The sequence below is a fragment of the Balearica regulorum genome, chromosome 24 (assembly GCF_011004875.1).
Source record: "Balearica regulorum gibbericeps isolate bBalReg1 chromosome 24, bBalReg1.pri, whole genome shotgun sequence".
Lineage (NCBI taxonomy): Eukaryota > Metazoa > Chordata > Aves > Gruiformes > Gruidae > Balearica > Balearica regulorum.
The window spans coordinates 6,491,174-6,512,850 of NC_046207.1; the positions used below are offsets into that span (position 1 = coordinate 6,491,174).

Consider the following 21,677-nt stretch of genomic DNA (forward strand, 5'->3'; position numbering starts at 1 on the left):
TACACACCCATTGCTTTTGTTTCTTCTCCTTTCGCATTCAGGATGGAGAATTTGAACTTTGCTCGAACTTCACTTTTTGGACAGCTCACCAGCAACAGATAGAGGGATAGATAATCTTTACTTTCTTCATCCAAGCCTTTAGGGTTCACACGTAAACACCTGTAGAAGCAGGGATCTGAATGAGACGTCAGGAACAGTTTTTGGCAGGTTATTCATAGCTTTCAAAGAAAGGGCACTGTAGAATTTTCACAATAAAATGCACAGCAAACAAGTTCTGTTTAACAGCCACTGAACCACAAGGAAATAATAGATAGGTAAATAGAGTGGAACTGCATGTTACAGTCTGCCTCCTGCCACATCTCCAAGACAGATAATAATACACAGGCAGTAACTATGGGCAAACCAATTCAAAAACACATGGGGGAAAAGAGGAGGGGGGTACGGCTTAAATTACCGACAAGCACCCTGGATGTCAACTTTCACAAAAGCTAAGTGAAAAAAATAGCAGAATGGAGGCAATCGACTCAAGGAAATGCAACAAATCCAGAGAAATGATAGGTAAAATTCCACAGGAAGCAACTGAAAGGAAATGGATTTCTGGAAGGCTGGTAGTTTCTCGAAAAGATAATACTAGGGCAAAAAGAGAAGAATACTCCTGTGTGGGAAAAGGTAGTAAGTGCACGGAGAAGCTAACTCACAAGCACTTCCATGACCTGAAACTTGACACAGAATTTAACAAGAAGCAAAAACTAGGCCAAATGACTAACAGCTCAAACACACGTGGACAAAAAAATCAGAAAGATCTAGACATTAGAATGAGATCTGAATAGCAAAGGTTATAAAGGTAAATAATTTAATAACAAAAAGCAGTCCAAGGAAAGCACAGGTCTGCCACCCAAAGGAAGGGAACACAAATTATATCACACACACACTAAATTATTTAGTGGCTGATTTGCTGCAATCTATGCTAAGAAGGTTTAAAAAAATACTTAAACACTTAACATCAGCAACAAGGGATAAAATGAGTAACCAGGTGTCCATGGATCTACTAGGTCAGACATAACTCACAGCAGCTGCACATTCTGAGCAAAGTTCACTCTGAGTTACTGGAAATTACATGAGAACTCGGGGAAGATAAGAACAGTTCTAAAGGAAAGGAAAAGAGCAAAAATAATGTCATCTTTAAGAAGCAGAAACTCCTGGGCAGGAGGACATTGTTATTGGGCAGGATAGAACATTATTGCTTCGATCATCTCTGTGGTAAGTCTCAGAATTCACAAAAAGCTGCTGTAAAGAGAAAAGTAATCCAGTAGCAACAGTCTTAAATTGCAGGATTTAGAGTGCAGGCAAAAATTATCTTTTTAACAACGTGGAGTATTAGAGACTGAATCTGGGAGGCTGAAATAGAGCTTGAATACACTGACTGTGGACTCTCATTGGCTTATAAGAACTTGTTAAGACAAACATCAGTCAAAAAAATCCCCAACTTAAGACATTAATAATCCTCCACGGCACGTCTCTGCTTCAAGGCAGGATGTAGTCTCCCTTCCAGCTATGGCTTCTATTACTTCTGATGTTTTCCATTATCAGAGAAACACTGCAAACAGCCGGATCCTCACATTTGTTTTGTGCGGCCAAACACTACGCTGAAGCAACAGTACTTTCTCCCTGTGCGTATGTTGTACATTCAAGGAAGCAAGAAGCTGTGTGCAGTACAAGTAATTTTTTATATATTTCCCCTGTTATAGAACTCCAAATTCTTTCTCACAGTCATACAAACAGGGTGAACCTCTCTGCTCTATTTCTTACCATTTGAGTTTATCATTGGCTCCAGATGAAAAGGTTGAGCTTTTGATGACCTCACCCATTTCTTCTCGGCAGAAGCTAAAGTTGTTTATGGTCCACATGTAGGAAAACTTCACCACCTTGATCTTAAAACAGAGGATAATATGTGGTTTAGGGTCATGTCCATTCACCATGGCCATCCTAAAGGCAAAAACTGAAAATCTGGAAGTTTTACTGAGTCCCTTGCATGGCACAAGACAGCAGAGTCTGGAAATGGCTGGCAGTAGCAGCTGGACCACTCCAACTTCTCCAACTGCCTCCTCCAAAGTTCTGCCAAGGGCAGAAGGCAACATTCTGCTGTTGCCTTGGTGAATGCTCATAGCCAGCAAGTGTGACATTGTCTGAAAATCCAGGCTCTAAATTTGTTTGGAATAAATTTCTTACCACAGGTTCTAATTGCGTTACATCAAGAGTATCTCAGCAGTGTGGAGTTACCTGAGTGTAGCACCAGCTCTCTGCTACAGGTCCACTCGACATTTCTGCCGGAGGAGGAGGACTCGGCACCCTTGACATCGCCAGTTTGAAGACTGAACAGAATTTCACAACTCAGCAGAAGAAATTTATAATTGATCTTCACCCTGTCAGTCCCCCAAAAGAGAAAAAAAAAAACAAAACTAAGAACAAAGAAAAAAACCCCCAAAACTTCAGGACTGCTCTTAAATCTCATGGGATAGAAGTTAAAGCCATCATGCTTTCTCCCTCCCCCCTAGCACCTTCAAAATATGATGTTACATTTAAACATTTTTAAGTGTTACCATATGTTTTCTGAAGAAGGGATATACCACCTCCACTCATTCTTTCAATATGCAGCTCTTTATGCTGGGCTTATTCCTATATAATTTCCTTTAAGGAGTCCAAGACTCAAACAGGAGACTCCCCACTTGACTTGGGATTTACTGCTTTAGCCTGAAGCCACCGTTTGAACTCACTACTTACTCCCTATTTTCACTTTGAGAGTCTCAGACTATCAGAGATCAGATTTGATAAATGAAGTTCTTAATGTGAAAAAGCTACAGGTAGCAACATGCAACCCAAACTCAACACGAAAACAAAACCCCAGGTTCACAGTGACTCCAGCAACATCAGCAGAGTAACTTCTATAGCTTAAACCTTCTCCCGAAGCCTTACTATTACGGGAGGTGTTGGTAATGATTTCTCTACTTCAAACCGAATCCCTTTGGCCAGCGGGACATTCTCATTTCCTTTATATGCTAGTGAAATTCCCAACTTCTAAGTGCCAAGTCAAATTGCCATCTGTAGAGAACATACGGGGTTAAAACCACTGCAGCACACCTGAATGAATACACAGGCACAACTGATAAAACAGGCACCTAGTTACCAGAAGGGCGATTTTAAAACAAAATAGAATAATCAACCAATCTCTGACTTCTGAGTCCAGATCCCTAAGGCAGCTACACAAAATGTCTTCAAAGATGAGCTCGGAAACTAGGATTCATAACTTTGGCAGGTATAAAAGCATCACATGCCTTACAGTTTAAGTTTAGCCTTCTGCTAAACACTTTGTTTCACAGGTGGTATTTATCTGCCTTCCTCTTACTGCACAGGATAGCCAGTGAACCACAAGAACTCCTTTGCCATTAGTTTTGAACTTAAAAGGATAAAAAAACAGTGAGTAAAAGACATAAAATTGTTATTTTGCAATACAAATTGCTTTAAATACAAAGGCTGGTATTGAGGTTCGCTGGGGGAGAAAGGTAAAGCACAGGCTCACGCTCTTAAGGAAGGCTGAGGCATTAGTTGTTGAAAGGAAATGGTGGAAAGCATACAGAATATATACTTAAAACATCCCACGCCTCAAAACAACAGGAGGATGTTCACAATAAGCGTTTCAACATATATGCATATAACCCCCCCCCCCCCCCCCCCCCAACTGCTATCAACATAATTTGGAGTCTTTAAGCACAGTAGCAGGGCAGGTCTGGATTTGAGCACAAGCTCCAGCTGCAGACCAGACTTCTCCCAAGCAACGGTCACATCAGCCTCCACTTTGCTTTACGGGTTTTGAGTTCTATGCACCTTCAGAAAGTACCTGGAAATACCAGTACATGGGCATTATCTAACCGTAAAACAAAAGTCGGGGTTTTTCAGGTTTAATTTCCTTTAAAAATGCACAAGTGAGCCCATGTAAACACTGAAAGAGAGACACCAGCTATCAGGAGTTAAGAAATAAGTATTTAACCCTGCAGAGGTGCACACTTAACGATGGAAATTTATTTCCCAGAGCAAAGCTCAGGGGCAAATGACTGACTCCGTAAGATCTGAACTGTAGACAACTAGCACTAATTTAACGCCAAGTGCTCTCCGATCAAACTGCTTTACAAACTTCTTGCATTTGCAGTTTGTGCTATGCATGTGGAATGAGGGAAAAAAAAAGTTTTTAAATGGTGACTTTAAAATCATCCTTTTGAAAAGAAAGGGCCATCGATATGCACTTTAGGTACTTGCTGCAGGTTTTATTACATTAAACTTAAAATTACCACAATTCCTCCAAAGAAATCCAATTAAACCGCTCTGTGTCATTCAAATTAAGCCAAAATTAGCAGACACTACTTTTGAATACTTAGCTCGCTGCCCTTCCATGGGCAACATTCAGTCTTGCCTTCGAGGACATCGTCGCTTGGCTGCCTCCAGTCATAGGTCTTTGGGGGACAGATAAAACATGAAATTCCAGCACAAGCAGCAAAAAACACCTTCTCACCATGGCTGGGGGAATGATGCCTTTTTGCTGGTTTTAGTCTATGGGCAGGAGAGACCCAAGCTTTTTCCTTCCCCTCAGCGTTCACAGAAGCACTGCTCAACTCCACCCAGACTCTTCCATTGTTCTGTTCACAGCTATTTTTAATCTGCATTATTGTAGTGATCTGTTTTATAGCACAGGCACAAACGACAGGGACACAAACTCATGGGAGAAGCAGCAGCCAGGGAAAAGGATGAAGTTTCTTATGCTCACCTCCTTGCTGACGGCACACTGAGCAACAAGATGCTAAGCCTAATGAACAGGTTTGACCAGAAGAAAGCACAACGAATAAATAAAACACAAGAGTGGAATGTGAAATTAGATTTTTTTTTTTTGGTGGTGGTTGTTAAAATCATAGTTTCAGCAATTTTAGTTCTTAACTAACATCTTTTTACTCAAACTACTTGCAACATGATAGTATTCCGTTCTCTTTTAAAATACTTCCTTATGCAGAGTGAGAAATAATGCAACTTTTATTTAAGAACCATTAGAGGGATGAAGAAAAGACATAAAAAACTTAGCTTAAAATACCTTTTGAATTCTCTGAAACAACGACACTATGGCCCCCATACATCTCTCCATAACGACCAAAATGGAGGTGTGAATTAAACCTTGAGCCACAACAACCCACTTTATCTTCCTCCTAACCGGGATTTTGGGCACAGCCTGTCACTGCGAGATACCCTAAAGCTCCATGTGAGGAATGGCTGAAGAGCCAGCAGCAGTGTCCATCCACATCTTCATCTTCCCTGACTGCTGTTCTCCTTGCCTGGCTTCAGAATAATTACAAGGAGCAGATCCAGAACAGTTTGCATAAGGACCCAATTCCCACATAAGGTATTTATCAACAATAAGCAGTTTTCTATAAGAAGACTTCTACTTCCAGGTAAACTGAAGTAATTAATTATCTCTACACACACATTAGAGAAGTGGTTTAACACTAACGGTAATTATGCAGTTAAAAGACTCCAGTGGGTCCTTCTTGAAGACAAATTGGTAAATTTAGTGGCAACATCTCCCTTTATGGCATGAAAATGAGGGATTAATGAGGAGGGAAAGAGGAGAAAACAACAACTTTTTAATGTTACAATGGCACAAGGGTTTCCTGGATGGAGAGGCAGAAGTTAATCCTAAATTCCTGTACCTTTCACTGGTCTCCAAGGAGCAAACTCCAGAAGACTGCAGCCATCAATTATACAATTGGGGAAGGAAATAGATAATCGTGTGATGCAAAAATTGAAACTTCAACAGCTACTTTTTGTATTTCAACAGGATTTTAAGATGTACCTAAATATTACCTCCATCTTATGTATGCAAAGATGTTTTAGAAAGCTTCTGTGGTCTAAAGGCAAGACTAATGTATGAGCTTGAGAGACACAGGACTATTTAATATCCTCTGAGTAACTGTCACTTTTATATCCTATATCCTTTCCTCCCAGATGGCTTGGATAGGCAGGTGGTAATAAAAGTTATGACAACATGCTAATAGAATGGCTGCATGGCAGCGCGTCATTCATTATGTTTTTAAAATGGCCCAAAGGGGACAAAGGTTCTAGATTTTAAAGATTTTCTATTATTTGGAAAATACTTTCAGTCTGGTATGTCAAAGCTTTCTGCAGATGCTTTGTGAGGCAGTTAAATACAGTTTAAAAAAAAAAAAGTTAAACTCCAACATACCCCTAGCTCAATACAGCAATCAACCATCAAATACTTGTCATTAAATGACATCACTGGTACTTTTACTGCTGTAGCGACTCATAATGGGAATAAACAGGTAATATCCATCACTGCCTTTTGCAGAAATTACCAGTAGGGAAAAACTTGCCGCTTGCCTTGCTTAACAAGCACACGAACAGGAGAAGCACATAAAAGGTCACTGAAATACATCTTTGAAGTGTGCCGTAGAAATCGCCATGTGTTCTCCCACCTTCAAATGCTGAATCGCTCTTCTGGCATGGACCAATATTAAATGCAGTTTAAAAGGAACCACAGCTGACTTAAGGTAAAGTTAAGTTTCTGAAATCAGCAGGGCATCCCTGGTGTTTATTTGCTCATGAACCCTTAATACTTCACCAGTTCACACTTCTTCACTAAAGGGGCTGGCACCTCTCAACTAGGAGTGAATTTTTTAAGTGCTGCAGGCAGAGGTTTTAGGAAAAAAATTTTGTAAATAGCCTGGATATCAAAGTTCTTTCTGGCCAGGAGAGGCAGGGACAAACTTGAAGGTACAGACATAAATACCAAGTCACAGGAAACAAAATACAAAATATTATCTTATGGACCCCTGTGAGCCTCTTACTTCCTTGGATATAAATAACAAACAGCACTTGTCTCTGGACATAGTTAAGATTACAGTTAAGAGAAAGAATAATTCTCACCTCATTCACAACCACTTCCAGATGAAGACATTTTATCTAAGAACCAGAGCCAGACCAGACCTTTTTGAAGTGCAGGAAATGTTCCCTTGCCACCCTGTCCTCGTAACTACCTCCTGGCTTAGCAGCTGTATTGGGACATCTCAGCTCAAAACTTCATCTACTGTAGAAACCAACAGTCAAAACTATTCTGTCAGTGGCAGAGACTTGACCTGAGAGAAGTGGGGAATATCCACTCAATAAATACTTCAAGAAGAGGTCTCAAAATTACTAGACTTTTGCTAAAGAGCCTGTTAATTTCTACTTCTTCTCAAGATAAACCAACTACCTTTTAAGAAATCAGTAGTTTACACCAGAAATTTCCACATATATTCATTTTCAGTAAGTTTTTTTCAGCAGAAGAGAATGTACAGAAGTCTGTTTTAAATTGTTTCAAAACCCGAGGTGGTTGCTTCTTGGAACAGCAACATATCAAAGACTATCCAAGAACAGCACAAAGTGCAGAGAAAAGGAGCAGGACAAAGATAATTGGAGCAATAAAACAAGGGGCTAAGATAGGGAAGCACAGGAAAAGACCATTATCTCCCTGCATTCTTCAAAGCCTTGGAAAGGACAATGGAAGGTCTGAATTCGCTGCCATAAAGAAAGAAAAAGAAGAAAAGGAAGGAAAAAAAAAAGGGCAAGTTAACTGAAAGAGCAAAGTGGGATGCAATGCTATCTGATTAGGGGATGAATAAAATCAGTAAATTTTCAGATTTTAACATGCACATGAAACAAGGCATCATACCACTCTTCCTACTTGGCGTACCACAGAAGAAAGCAATGATGGGCAAAGTATCCACGTAGCCCATGCTAACACTACCAAGGATACTGATTGCAACCTCTCCTACATGGCAGGAAATCTTGTCTAGCAACAAATGCAGGTTAAAGTCAGGAACAGTGAATTCCAGAGGTTACACAAAGTTGCCTAATTATTAACATGGTAGTGTAGAAGAGACTGCACCAAGGTAGCAAACAACCTGTACCAATAAAAATAGACTGAGATTAGAAATCAACACTTATGAAAGATTAAAGTGACCCATACAAAAAAGCTATGTCTTGAAAGGAAACCTGGTTTACACAAGGGAGAGGCTTATCTTTCTGGAACAAAGAAATGTGAACAGTTCTAAAAGAAGCCAATCAGTGCCTGGAAAAAAAACAAACTATAAGGGAGTAACATGAATGGGATATATACAGACTTAACTGCACCTGAATTAGAGGGAAGAATAATCTATGCCCAAAAAAGTGGTTGGCATTAAGCTTGAACACTTTCTAAAAAAACAGGTGCTTGTGCATTACACCTTCCTCTACCTTCTGTGCTCTTAAATCCAAAACCAGATCTTACTTAACCTGTACCCTGTTGAGTGCCACAAAAACTGCTGAGCTCAAAATGACACATGGAGTTCCATTTACAATCTTCAGTCATAAGAGAACAGACTGGAAAATCAACACAATCACAGCAGACAGATAAAAGGAATGAACTGGCATCCAGTGGCAGATGCGCACCAGGCTAAAGGACCTACAACTTCTCATTTGGGGGACAGAAATAATAGAAGTAACCTGGTTTCCTTAACATACAGTGCAAACAATCTCTCTCAACAGTTCAGAGTGCTTTTCTCTTGATTCCAAGGCACTTTGTATCAGTCCTAATTCAGTTTGTAAGTTGTCCCCATTACACCATCAGTAGCATTCAGGAACTTGGATGGGTATCGTCTCTTTATTATACCCCAAAGTTGCCAAGTACATTAGAGAAGGCCAAATTCCCGAGGTCACAACAGGGCCCTCTGGACACTGCATAAAAGGAAGATTTTAATTAAGGCAGACACACCTTAATTCAGTTTATTTCAGAAAATTCATTATCAAGTCAGAATACCCAAAATTACTTTTTTTTTTTTTTGAGATGAGAGATCACAGAAAAGTAAAGAGGAGTTACCCAGAAAAATAATTTTCGATACAGTTAATAAGACAGATAGAGTTATCTCAAAATGTACTGAATATTGGCAGCCCACTAGAACTCAGTAAGTAAAATTCCACTTGGAGAAATATTCCAAAACTAAAGGTTTCTTTTCCATTCTTGGAATGTTTTTAATTTTTTTTCCCTTAAACCAACTCTCCAGTTATAAGACAGGGAGAAAAAAAAAACCAAACCAAACCCACTTGATCACCTACAAGAATCATAATGTGTATGAAACCATGAAAGGGTGGGACAATTGTCAGTGAAACATCAGCACTGTAAGGAGAATTACAAGTTTTACATATATTTCGTAAGAAAAGAAACTCCATCATTCTTTAGCTGTAGACCATCTACCACCCCTTCCCCCTCCTCCCCAAATATCACCAGATAAAAGAGCAAACAGCTAAAACTAAACCAAGGAAAGAGAGAGGAAGTTGGTGGTAAGAAGCAGCCGAGAGTTCTCTAAATAACCTTCTGCTTTTATAAACAAATCCTCCACTGAAAATTTCTGCTCTTCAGTCATTAAGTCAAGTCATATTTTTGACATTTTTCTAAGACTGCTTCATGCCGGTGTTTGAACAGATGCAGAAAATTGTATCCCCTTTAATCACATCCAACCCTAACTATAAATTACCCAAAGTATATTAGAATTACATCCACACCAGTAAATATAAAAAGTAATCAAGTTCTTAAAAGCAAACAAAACTTTTTTATTTTTTATTTTAGAGTTACTGTTGCATTTTAAGTCACCACTCCTATTTTCACCAGATGTTTGCCTCTTTAACTCTTTCCACTTCCATCTTTAATCCTCTTCATGTACATCCTGAGATGCTTAAAGCTTGAATCTTCAAAACTCTTTTTCCTCAGAAGTTAATTTTCCTCATAATTTTTAGTTCAGATCATAAGCATGTTAAAAAGAAATAAATCTCTTACTTCTTTTTCTCCAAATTCTCCTTTTCACCTCTTTTCTCCTCCCTCTTGCCAATCCATTCCTGCTCACTTCTCTCACAGGAAAAATGTGATTTGAACACACCAGCTTAGGTCTTACAGAAACAATCAGCCTGAGCAGACTTCTGTCTTCAATAAGAAACCTGATCTTATTTTTTGAAAAGAAAGGTTTTTTTATAGCCCGTGAACTCTTTTATTTTAGACTCTTGGTCACAGGCAAATTGTAAAAAGTATTTCATAGCTTCAGTTTCTACTTGTAGGGTAAATTGTTACCTGTCACTTATCAAGTAACTCAGTTGCCATTTTAGCAATTTTTTTTTTTTTAAAGTAAAACATTTGCACTTTCGTAGCACATAAATCATATTCCAAATTAAAAGATAAAGCCATGAAAACTACTCTTTCCCAGAAAACTTCCTGACGTGCCAGGGAAGCCTCTTGCTCTGAGAGCAGGCTGGCAGCAGCAGGGTTTTTCTCCCCTCTGTAGATTGTTCTTCTCTTTTAAGAGCGACACACTGCTAGAAATACCTCACACCTCTAAATTCCCAACAGATTCCTGGGGAGTTGAAAATAACTGGAAGAAAATGCCTGCCTAAGTGGTATGATGTCTAATCAGAGAACAAGCCAAAACTGAAAATTAAACAGGACTGAATTTTTCAATCCACTGTGCTGAGACTTGGTACCAAACACTGCTAAAGCACTCAAATGGGATTGCGGATCTGACCTCTAGCAAACCACCAAGACTATAATCCCCTCTGGAGCCTTTTATTTATATCAACTTTCCAGTAATACAAACATCTGGTAGTCCTCACATAACATTTTCCAGTTGCCATCTTGCATTAATATTTCTAAGAGCTTATCAAAACCAACTTGAGCTGAAATAAGTTCCTGCCGTTATTATTCTGGAAATTAAGCTTTCAAATAATCAATTTAGAGATTACAACGCATGGCCAAAACTAGACATCAAACTACTGGATTCTTTCACCTACCTGCAATTGCAGCATGATGGCTATCAGAATTATTTTAACCTGCTAAATGTAAAGATCATATGATTGCCAAATAAAAGCACTCTCAGAATCAGCACGTAAACCCGAGTTTTTGGAAAAGCCTGAAAAAGAAATCAATTGCTTGCTTCATTCCAACAGAAACCTAACTCCAGGACTTATTTCTAAAGGATAATAAATAACAATTACAAGCACCGAGGAGACTCCTGTTTGCAGCCTGTCCTACCACGTAATGCTTCTCTAACACTTCTGGTTTTATGGGCAGGAAGAGTCCTCAGTTTTCAGTTACTTCGTTTAGTCTTTTCTCAGATCTCATCAGTCATCAACATGAGAATAAGGAATAAGGAGAGAAAGAAGATGGGAACTAAATTCCAAACAACTTCCAGTTCTAAACCATCTATATTTTCCTGAAAAATCAGCAGCCGTGTTTTCTCTATAAAACATGTCACACCAACTTCAATAAGGCGTGATGCTTTTGCTAGCATAATTTTAATAATCTTACTCACATTAACATAAAATCACATATTACCATAAATCACACTCTAAAATAACACAATTATGGCATTCGCCTACACCCATATTTGAATATCCTAACCATTCGAGACCAAGATTATCGAATTAATAAGACAAAGAGCAAAGAAAAATTTTGGTAGCTTAGCTATTCTATATTTAATATGCTTTTAGTCAATAGGAAAAAAAGACTGGGCCAGAGGCATTATTATACGTCTGTTTATATTAGCGACATTTTGGAAGCAGGGCAGCAAGGTGCATTCCTTTCACTGCTTTCGGTATTAATGTTGTAACTTGTGTTATATGTGGAAAAAAATCTCAAAGGAATTATCTTGGACAAAGGGACTTTTAATTTTAATTACACATTCTAAGGTATTGTTGGCATAAGCCATTTATTGAATCTCTAAAAACCAGAGGGAAACATAAAAGTACATGAAAATAAATTCCCAGGTGATACCTACATTTATTTCCCTTTTCACATCAACATGCCATCTCCAAAAACCGTGCCCAGCCTCAAAGAAGAAACCAATTCTTGTTGCTTTTGTTTTCTTCCTGTTATCCCTTCTGTTCTTACAAAAACACTTTAAAAAGTCTTCCTTTTCCCCATCAATAGTAAAACTCAACAAGCTACTGCGCAGTATTATCTGAAGAGAAGTATCACTTCTCTGCTAGCCAAGAACCAACTCTAAATCACAGAAGTTCTAAATCTTTACTACTGAGTAAGACTCGGACTTTTATCACACTTGCAGGTTTGGTAAGGTTGGCACCAACCTAAAGCAAAGATGTTGCAGAACGTTTCCAGGATACAGCTGAATATAATCTATTGTAATGCTTGTGCTCCCCGATTAAAATTATATTACATAAAATATAAACGACAGTCATTTCACTGCAATCTTACTTGCTAGAAAGCAGAGGTCTGTAAGGCAGAACACGACACGTGACGGCAATTTTCAAAACTTCTGGGCTCAAACACCTACACCAACACACTGTTCTTCTCTCTGGGAACAAGTATGAAGAAAATCACAAGCTAACAGGAAAATCGTCTGTCTCTCAAAGGCAGCAGTGAAATACTGTTCTTTGAATTTCACTTACTGCCCACAAGTGCTGTAAGAAATTAATCAAACTGATACATGTGGTTTTTAAGCACAACTTGTTGAGGTTGCACACTTCTACAAAAAAGTGGCTGAGGAAATGAAGGCACCAATATAGTGGTGTCATTTAAAATGATTTTGAAATTACAAATGCAGATCTGTAAGGTCAGGATACACAGCCTACAACAGCCTGCCTGTTGTGCATCTGAGGAAGGAATTGTAGGACATCTTCTCCATAAGACAACAGATTCTTGGGCAGGGGAATACAACAACATTCTCTAACAGTCAACCTAGTTAATCTGTAGGCATGATTCTAGCCATGTTAACTGAAAACTTCTCCATCAATGCAGTCAGCGTCTGTCCTAGCCTCTTTATGCAGCAAGAGTTGGGAGGCAGCCAGGCAGCTTCTCTGCATTGCTATACAGCAGCTCCAGACGACTTAGTGTGTTGGTCTCCACCTGCTCGCCAGTCTCACTGCTATAAGCATGTCTCTCAAATCAGGGCTCTCATCTGAGCTTTTCTTTCAGACACAAAGGCAAATCCAGTATTTTAAATAAAAATAAAAATTAAAAAAGGATTTCTTTTTAAGAGAAGATAAGTGAGGTCTCACTAGCTTTAAAATCTAAGCTGAAGAAATACAAATAATTTTGGGAAGTCTCCCACTAGCATACAATTCTGACCCGATTTATAATTTATTGAACAAATTTCTGCAGTGATGAGCAAAGCATGTGGGCAGCACAGTAACTAAAGCCACACTTAAAAAAAACAAACCACATATTCTTAAATTAAATTACTTCTTCATCTGATCAAGTCCCATAAGCAAACTTCTACTTCTTGTTTGGCTCTAAGATCAGTTAGTTTTTCTAGATCATCTTTTCTGCCTGTGCAATTTTGCCTAACTATCGGTTCTTGTCACAGCCCTAACGGAGATATTCACATGTTATATTCATTCTGGAGATAGCTGTTTATTGGTAAATATGAGGACCTAGCCTTCCTGGAAAGGAGGAAAAAAACCTGAACAACACTGTTTAAGCCCCACAAATAATTTTGTGAACCTCTGCAAGTACCATTCCTGCACATTCACAGTTAAAAAAGTGTGATTCTTCAAGTTCAGTTTGACATCAGAAGATACAGCTTCCATTTTTAGAACATCACATCAGTCTTCTCAGATTGATGCTGTATAGATGTCACTAGTATGCCTGATGTCACACATATGAAAGTGTTCCAATTTTATCTCTATTAACTCAAAGGACGGCACATTAACTCTAAAGAAAAAGTAGTGATTCAGAGTAACTTAAACTATCAATCAGCAATTTAAGTATCCCAGTGTCCAACTATACTCAGCTATGTTTACATATCGTGCGACATGAAATGTTTCTATGTGATAAATTTAAGTGTTTAGAGTTCTAAATCTTCCAGTATATTTTACTATTACTGAACTTACAAGATTCCTAAATATTTTAAATTAGCATATTTTCAAATTAATATTCTGACTTGTTCTGTATGCGAGTCTCTTAAAGGTATGCACAAGGGCATCCTTTTTTTTCTGGAAAATCATTTCTGTTATCAGAAGTTGGATCACTTTTTTTAAAAGCATTATGTTACTGTAGACGATTCACAGTCCAAGCATTACATCAGACCCAATTTAAAATGCACAATACATTAAAATACACACTAGATTTCTAACAAAAGCCGTCTTTAAAGTCCACAGTCATACAATATAACCTATGGAATAAGACCTACAACACAGACTAAGAAAAGCTCAACTGAGATCTCAAGATGAAATTTTTTAATACTATTTTCTGTAGTCAGCAGGATCCTACTGGCTTCTACTATATCAATGGCCAAAACAACATCTTCCAGTTATGAATGTAGCATTGAAGTGTTTAATCCCTCCCATGGCCCTGACTTTATAAACTCTACAGATGTCTAAAAATCCATGGGGTTCTAAGACCAGCTACACCTCACAGAATGCAATGGTGAAACTCTTGCCTGTAGCCAAAGAATTTACTCACAGTATAAAAATGAACTCCCAAGTCTTTTCCGGGCATTTGCTACACAGTCAGTGGTTCTGCATCTTTTCTGTCCTAAAAATGTGGAGAAAAAAAACACACAACCAAACCACAAATTACATTTCATGTGTGCTACGTATTTTCTTGAATTCTCAGCTATGCACATCAGCAAAAAGGAAGAGGCTTCCAGAACCACTCAACTCCTTCCTTCCAAAACACTGCTCAGGAGTTCAGTAAAGGGACACTTAACAACGTGAAGGCAAGAAAAGAAGTTCTAGTATATTTACAGATATAGCTTCCGAAAAACAACAGCTTCTTTGCTTTCTCAAGGGTATGAATACTTTAATCTCATGCTAGTTTCCTGTACCGTCATGTGTTTCTAGAACTTGGGACACATGCTTTATTTAAGAGGTCTCTCAAGTACAAAGTACAAGAGAGAATGCAGTAGCAGCTTATCATCTGAGAATCAAGAAGTAACACTCTCAATAGAGGTGTGTGTTTTGTTTTTTTTTAAAAAAAACCCACATTTTTGTTGTATTTCCTCTCTGTGCTGAGTTGGAAATACCAGCAGTCAGAGGTTGGAAGAATACAGCAAGATCTTATATAATACTCCAATCGTGCAGAAAATCGAGCCAAAGCTAGGAGAGGAGAAGGAATTTTACAAAATTACAGTGGATATTTCCAAACATGGAACTATGAATGCAATCGGTAACGCAGCAATAACTTCTGATCGTACAAGAAATAGATATCTTTGCCAGCTTTATGCCCAACTTTGCAGAAATAACATCAAGGAAGAAATGAAGCAGATGATTTCAAGTTTACAGGTCCACAGTGTGCTAGGCAGTGGAATGGCAAGCCCCACGAGTAAAATGCTGATCAGAAGGGTGTGCCAAGAATAAAGCTGCTAAGTCCCTCTTATTGTAAACTGGATTGGTATCTAGAAAAATTACAGAGGGCAACAAACTCAGTTCACAGTACATACCTAACACCAGGTCGGTCTAGAGGCTAAGCTGCAGTTCAGAGATTAACCCTAAACCTCCCCCCACACTGGTCAAGCTGTCTCAGTGGAAACTAATTCAGAGAAGATTCTGGTGAATAGAATTGTTTTTAACATTTATGAGGTCTAATCAACTTAATACTAGTCCCAGTTCTGGTACCTTCTCCATGTTAAAACATCAGCAAATCGTAAGATCAATTACACAAGAAATAGGGTTTTTACGCACTCCACTGTGACCTGTGCAATCAATGATGCTCACTGAGACCATGTGCCAAACCAAACCCCTTTCCATTTTAACTCTCTCCCTGATCTGTATCTACGTGCAAATCCTGGAGGCTTGGAGGAGGAAACACAATTAGTTTTATAATAGTGGCAACTATACTCGAGTAGATCAGGATATCAGATTTGATAGTAGTTTCTACGATCTTATGATAGGTACAGTTTTATATTACTGTCCTCTACTGATACAGAGACAGGATAACAGCTTGCGATGTACTTCTGCTGTCACGTTGTCTTGATCTCAATACACATCCATGACAAAGTATCATTAAGAAAAAAAAAATCCGTTTTTTCTTCAGATTAAAATGAAACAAGTGACATAGTGAAACCAAATCATTCTGGGCATCTGGTTAGAAAGTGTAACTGAAAAAGAAGCAAGCCAGTTATATGTTTTAATTCACTAATTTAGGGGTTTTTTTCCTAACCAATGAGTTCTATTTTATAAATCATAAATAATAGTGAAATTCTGCAGACTCTTACAGGGCATCACATCTAGCCACCCCAGACATAACCATTTAGAACTCTAAAGGCAAAGAGAAAAAAAAAAAAGGGAAATCACAAAAAAGGATTCCTTTTCATTATGTCACAATGATGCTCTACAATCACAAATGTAAACACATCTAATAATGCTGAGTTACAGAAAAAATGACAGCAAATAACATTACATTCCATATTTTTCACCCCCCCAGAAACTCCTGTCAGAAAAAGGCAATTCCATTTCACGGGCAGCTTCACAAATACTATAAGAGTAATATTCTACTTTTCTAATACCATCTATAGCTAATCAAGATAGTGCTTGCTACAAGCATCGGCACTCTGCTATCAAATTGTGTTAGTGACACATTTAACTGTGGAAGGGAATTCCTTTGCCTTTCCATACTGCATGATGATGCACCATTTCCTTTAAACACCACCACAGGCCTGAGACACTGCTAAGAAATACCAGTACTGATCCCAGACACCCTGGGGTCTATTTCATAGGAAGACCAAGTTCCCTCCTGGTTTAGAAATGTGCCTCACAGTCCTCAGTGGCGAAGCCAAGACCTGTCATCCCTTACTTGGTTATGCTGTTAGTCATCTCAGTTTTTCCACTCCAGCCCTTATTTCCTTTCTCCCACTCGTGTTTCCTTCCTCACGTCCTGGCACCCCACTGAACCCGATCCCTTGCCTGGGGATCTCCAGGAATCCCTTAACCAGGCCTCCCCCCAACTTTTCCCAGGCCCTCTCCCCTCCTCAGGCCCTGCTCCCTCGCTCGCCCCCTTCTCCCCAGCCGAGCTACCGATCCCTCTCTCAACTCCTGCCCCCTTCCCCACAGCTCTTACCTCCTGGCCCTACGAGTGACTCCTACCGCCGGAGGAAGCCCCGTCCCGAGGCAGGTTGGGGAGCCCGAGAAGCCCTGTCCCAAGCAGGTGCGGTGGGTGGGGATGGCGCCCCCGGCTCTGCCCCCCACTCCGCAGCCAGCCCCCCTAGGAGAACACCAGCAGCTGGAGCTCACTATTTGGCAGCATGTCTTCCTCCTCCGATTCCCCCCAAGCGGACGCAGAGGCTCATTATTCCGCAAGTCCCCGCAGCAGCCTTCTGCGCAGGCGCCGACTTGACGAACAAGCAGGATATGGCTGTTCCCAGCGCTCCCCTCCCGGCCGCGCAGGCGCAATTCCCCGAGCAACGCCCCCTCCGCAGCCCCTCGCTCGAGCACTGCGCATGCGCACATTCCCTCGCGCAAGACCCAGCCACCCGCCTCCGGCTTCTTCCTGCGCATGCGCTCTGCCGTTAGCCAGGCTTCCGCCCATGCGCCGGCCGCTTCGAACACGCCCTCGCCCCTCCCCTGCGCATGCGCGCTCGGCCCCGCTCGCCTGCTTCGCCTGCCAGCGGCTCACTTTCTGGCAGTGCGGTGGAGCATGCGCCGTGTGCCTTGGGGTCCCCTCAAGTGTTAAAGCTCACTATTTGGCAAAGAGCTACTCCTGTCGCAGTGTTTAAATGTAAACAGCCGGCGGAGGAGTGAGGCAAGCCCTGCGGGTCTCTCACTTCCCAGTCGTGCGGCAGAGCCGCCGCAGGAACAGAGGAGAGCTGCCCCACATACACCTCGCAAAGGCAAGCGGTGGGGACGGGACGACGACACTACCTTCCCCCCGTCCCTGCGGAAGTTTCCAGTCCTCGCCCGATTCCTTTTGCTTCTTTCCCCCGCACGGCCCCTCCCACCTCACCTGAGAAGAACACCGCTGCCTGCTGTCCCCTTGCGGTCTCCTCATACCGCCCTACACTGACACATCCGGGCTCCCCACAGCACCGGGGCGGGGGCCGGGGAGGCGCACCGCGCGTGCGCGGCGACGGGCGGGGCAAAAGGGAGGCAGGGCAAGAGGCGGGAAAGGCGTCGAGCGAGGTGGCGCGCGCCGTGGTCTCTTTCCTCACAGCTCTGTGAGGAACTGGCTGCTTGAGGTAGTGGCTGCGCCGCTCTTCCCTCTCCTGCCTTGGAGACCTCTTCTGCGCTGATATGAGGGTTGAGGGCTCTGCTTAGAGCAGGTTTGTTTTAAGTCGCTTCACCCAAGGATGAAGTGTTGGGGTGTGGCCTGGTTTCACCTTTCCTCCCCTTTCCTTTGAGGGTTGGGTTTACTGTTGTGTAGTGAAAACAGAAACAGTTCTTTCTACCTTCTTTCATTTCAGGCTGGGTTGTGGGCCAGTTCAGTGTGTGGATCACCAGTGCTTGTGAAGGTCAGCTCACTGCACTGTGCACGTTGAGAATGTCTTGCCAAGTTTGAGGATGACTGGTGAGGTTTTTTCCAAGGCACAGTATTTATTTTAACCCTTTGAGAAAAAGGATTATAAAGCAAACATGTTTTATGTCTGTCATTCAGAGGTCCAGATCAAGAGCTTAAGGGAGACCTTCTAGACCTTCTGGTACCTACAAGGGGGTTAGCAAGCAAATGGAGCCAGGCACTTCATAGTAGTATGTGACAGGAGGATGAGAAACAAAAGTAAAACCGGGAGATTTAGACTGGATATAAGAAGGTTTTCATCATGACCATGGATATGCATTTGGACAGGTTGCCCAGAATTGGTCCTGTATGCCAGGTTGCCACACTTGTCCACTACTGACTCAAGAGACTATTGCCTGTTTTATTGCTAACGTTTTCTGCAGTGTCCTGGGTTTTCTTGGCAAGTATCTCATCCAAGTCATGACTGATTCTTGGACCCTGCTTCGTTCCTTCATTTCACAAACTGCTGCCCATGGTGACAAAACAGCAGGTAATGCTGCATTGTAATGAAGAAATGCCATAAAACTGCCTCTCGGGAAGTACAGAATTGGTATTAGCATTCCTATTCTGGCTACACATTTCTCCTAGAAACTTATTTACATACCCTATCCATTATCCTGGATTTAATATTCCCAATTTAAACTGTGGATTTTTACTGATCTATTTATTCTCTTATAGTTGAAGTACAAAAGGAAATTACAGCACCAACAAAGAGATTCCCCCCTCTCCTCCTCTCCCTTAGAGCTCTTAGGCTGCGGAGTCTTGATACAAGGGTTTTCTAGATAGAACAAACAGAAATACCTCCTTTAATTCAACACCGGCCATGTGTCACTTAGCAGTAGGGAGGTCAACCTCTTTTGCAGTTTATGATGTTCTCCTGATCAAAATTCTCTTGTTCCCAGGAAGTGGGAAATTAAATTGGGTATCTGTGAAAATGAAGATTGAATTTCACCTCCCCTCCATATGAAAAAGTTATTTAGGGTCAATTCTGCCCTCCTCAGTTGCAGATACAAGTGAAATACTGTCACTCACTCTTCACAAACCCTACCACCTTCTGTCTTTAATACACTTCTGTACTAAAATTACTGGACAATTCCTAGGTGCAGGTACTGCTTGAACCTTGAAAACTTGCATGGGGATATGCTGATGTATGTGTGGTTTGACACTACTGTGCATGGGAGGGCACCAAATTCTCAAGTGCATTCACTTTGGGTATAATTCTCGGTATCATCTGAACGATACAAGACAGGTTGTTTACTCTGCCTGAGAAGAACCAGTAAGTGCTAATGTACATATAGGTTTGGAGTTGTTATTTCTGTGTATATGTAAGTTTGATTTTTATGTGAAGCTGATTAAACTGATGTCCGTGAAAGAGTTGTGCGCAAGAATTTTAAATAGCTCCTGCTTTTTAATATTCACTTCCTCTTTGGTTTTAATTATTTTGTTCCTACGTTTTCCCTTTCAATTTACTAAAAATCTAGAAATGTAATTAGAGAGAGGCTGAACTCGGAGAAAGCTGCCAGCATTTCTACATCATGATTAAATATATCAGCCATCCCTTTAGTGAGAGACTGAAAAACAGGATTCTCATAATTATCTCCCTGTTATCCAGGAAAGAATCTGCAACACGTACAGATACAGAGTTATTGAAAATGCAGCACTAATTAAAATCTCATATAGGCTCCTGATGATCAGGAGAGTATGAAAACACTGTTATTTAATTATTTCCTGTATTTGCTATCTTTGTTACAAAAACAAACAAAATCATTCTAAACAAAACCCATCTCCAGTCACTGGGGAGACTTAATGAGGCTTTTATGTATGCAACAGTCACACAAACATTTCAAGCTGCTTGATTCACCTCTCCTTATACCAGTGAGACATCTATATAACTCATTTTCCATATGTAATGCAAAAGGAATGCTGTGGTATATTCACAAACAGTAATGGAATTGTTGCTTGGTCTGAGGATATGGTTACTGTTTCTTTGTTTTAAATTTAAGACATAAAAATAATCTTTTTTCATAGGCTTTTATGGTTGTGAAATAGTAATATTTGTGTCGCAGCCAATTAAAAATCTAGTATCTAATAGGTTATCCTTCCAATCTGACTTCTGCTAGGTTATCTCCATCTTCTTGGAAATGTCATGCTCTCACCTAGCCCAGTACAAAGCCAACATTATTATTTATCTTGTCAAAGGAGTCTAAGGTTTGGCACTAGCAGAACACACTAGAGGACAGTAAGTGCTGATATGGTTTGTGATGAAAGGAGAAGCTTCCGAGTTACTGGCTTCTTTGAACCATGTTAAGTCTGAGATTCCTCCAGGGAAAGGAAACTGGTGAGCTGCTTCTTTTGCATCCCTTTTCCTCAAAATTTAATTTGCAACAGAATAGCAAGTACTGAGCTAGATACTGAGTCCAGTCTCCCCACTCACTTTTCCTTCATTATAAATTAAGTAATAGTCAGTGTTGGATGGAGTAGGAGGGTAAGCTGAATATTACCCATTTTTAAAACTCTTAAAAGTGTAGAAAAGTAGCTTATACATACATTAAAAAAAAAAAAGACAAAACTGGGAAACTGATTGCTTCCAGTTTCAAAGCAGATATCCAGAAGAGTACAGGAATTAGCTGGGTTTTAGGCATCTAGATTTAAAACTATGACCAAAACCAATTCTTTTTCCACACGTGTAAAATTACAGGTACCTAAATTTTTCAGGAACCGCCCTTTCTGACTTGAAAGTTCACCTAAGCCTTGCCAGTTTCTGGTTATGAATGTGCTCAAAACCATCATTGCCTGAGCACTTAAGCAATTAGCTCCTACTTTCATTACATTTGAATCCAGTAGCACCTATGTCCTTTGAGCATGAAAGGATAAATTTGCTCTAGGACAGCTACCACATGAAACCAGCATTAAATTAATTGCAAAACACAGTAACCATCAGTACTTCTATGAGAAAGTGCCTGCAGGTAGTGGTGGGATAGTCTCCTTTTTCACATGAAAACTATTCTCTTGAGTTTACTGCTCTGCATATTTGCTTTCCTGACTTCAAAATACTGTGAGATAACTTAACTTAGTCATTGTTGCTGTGATTAAAAACTACTTTTATTCATGAGAA

At 40.3% G+C, this 21,677-nt stretch overlaps 1 protein-coding gene and 1 long non-coding RNA gene across 10 annotated transcripts in view; one reads left to right on the forward strand and one right to left on the reverse strand.

Annotated features, from left to right (window-relative positions):
- Positions 1 to 18,127, reverse strand: part of SPOP (speckle type BTB/POZ protein) — a 29,125-nt gene extending 10,998 nt beyond the window's left edge. Inside the window, exons 1-6 of one of the 9 annotated variants that reach the window (XM_075775549.1) lie at positions 18,014 to 18,127; positions 14,537 to 14,608; positions 12,329 to 12,428; positions 2,281 to 2,423; positions 1,810 to 1,931; positions 8 to 159 (exon numbers count right to left, since the gene is read on the reverse strand). In XM_075775549.1, the coding sequence (XP_075631664.1) occupies positions 8 to 159; positions 1,810 to 1,931; positions 2,281 to 2,358 (352 nt within the window). In that variant the 5' untranslated portion in view covers positions 2,359 to 2,423; positions 12,329 to 12,428; positions 14,537 to 14,608; positions 18,014 to 18,127. Of the gene's footprint in view, positions 1 to 7; positions 160 to 1,809; positions 1,932 to 2,280; positions 2,424 to 12,328; positions 12,429 to 14,536; positions 14,609 to 17,131; positions 17,469 to 18,013 lie in introns of those variants that run through there. The other 8 variants (XM_075775554.1, XM_075775552.1, XM_075775548.1 and 5 more) reach the window with 8 other exon arrangements.
- A 47-nt stretch (positions 18,128 to 18,174) lies between these two features.
- On the forward strand, positions 18,175 to 20,004 carry LOC142605134 (uncharacterized). Its single transcript, XR_012838886.1, has 3 exons — positions 18,175 to 18,329; positions 18,471 to 18,574; positions 18,662 to 20,004. It is a non-coding gene; the product is annotated as an uncharacterized LOC142605134 (long non-coding RNA).
- The last annotated feature ends 1,673 nt before the right edge of the window (positions 20,005 to 21,677 follow it).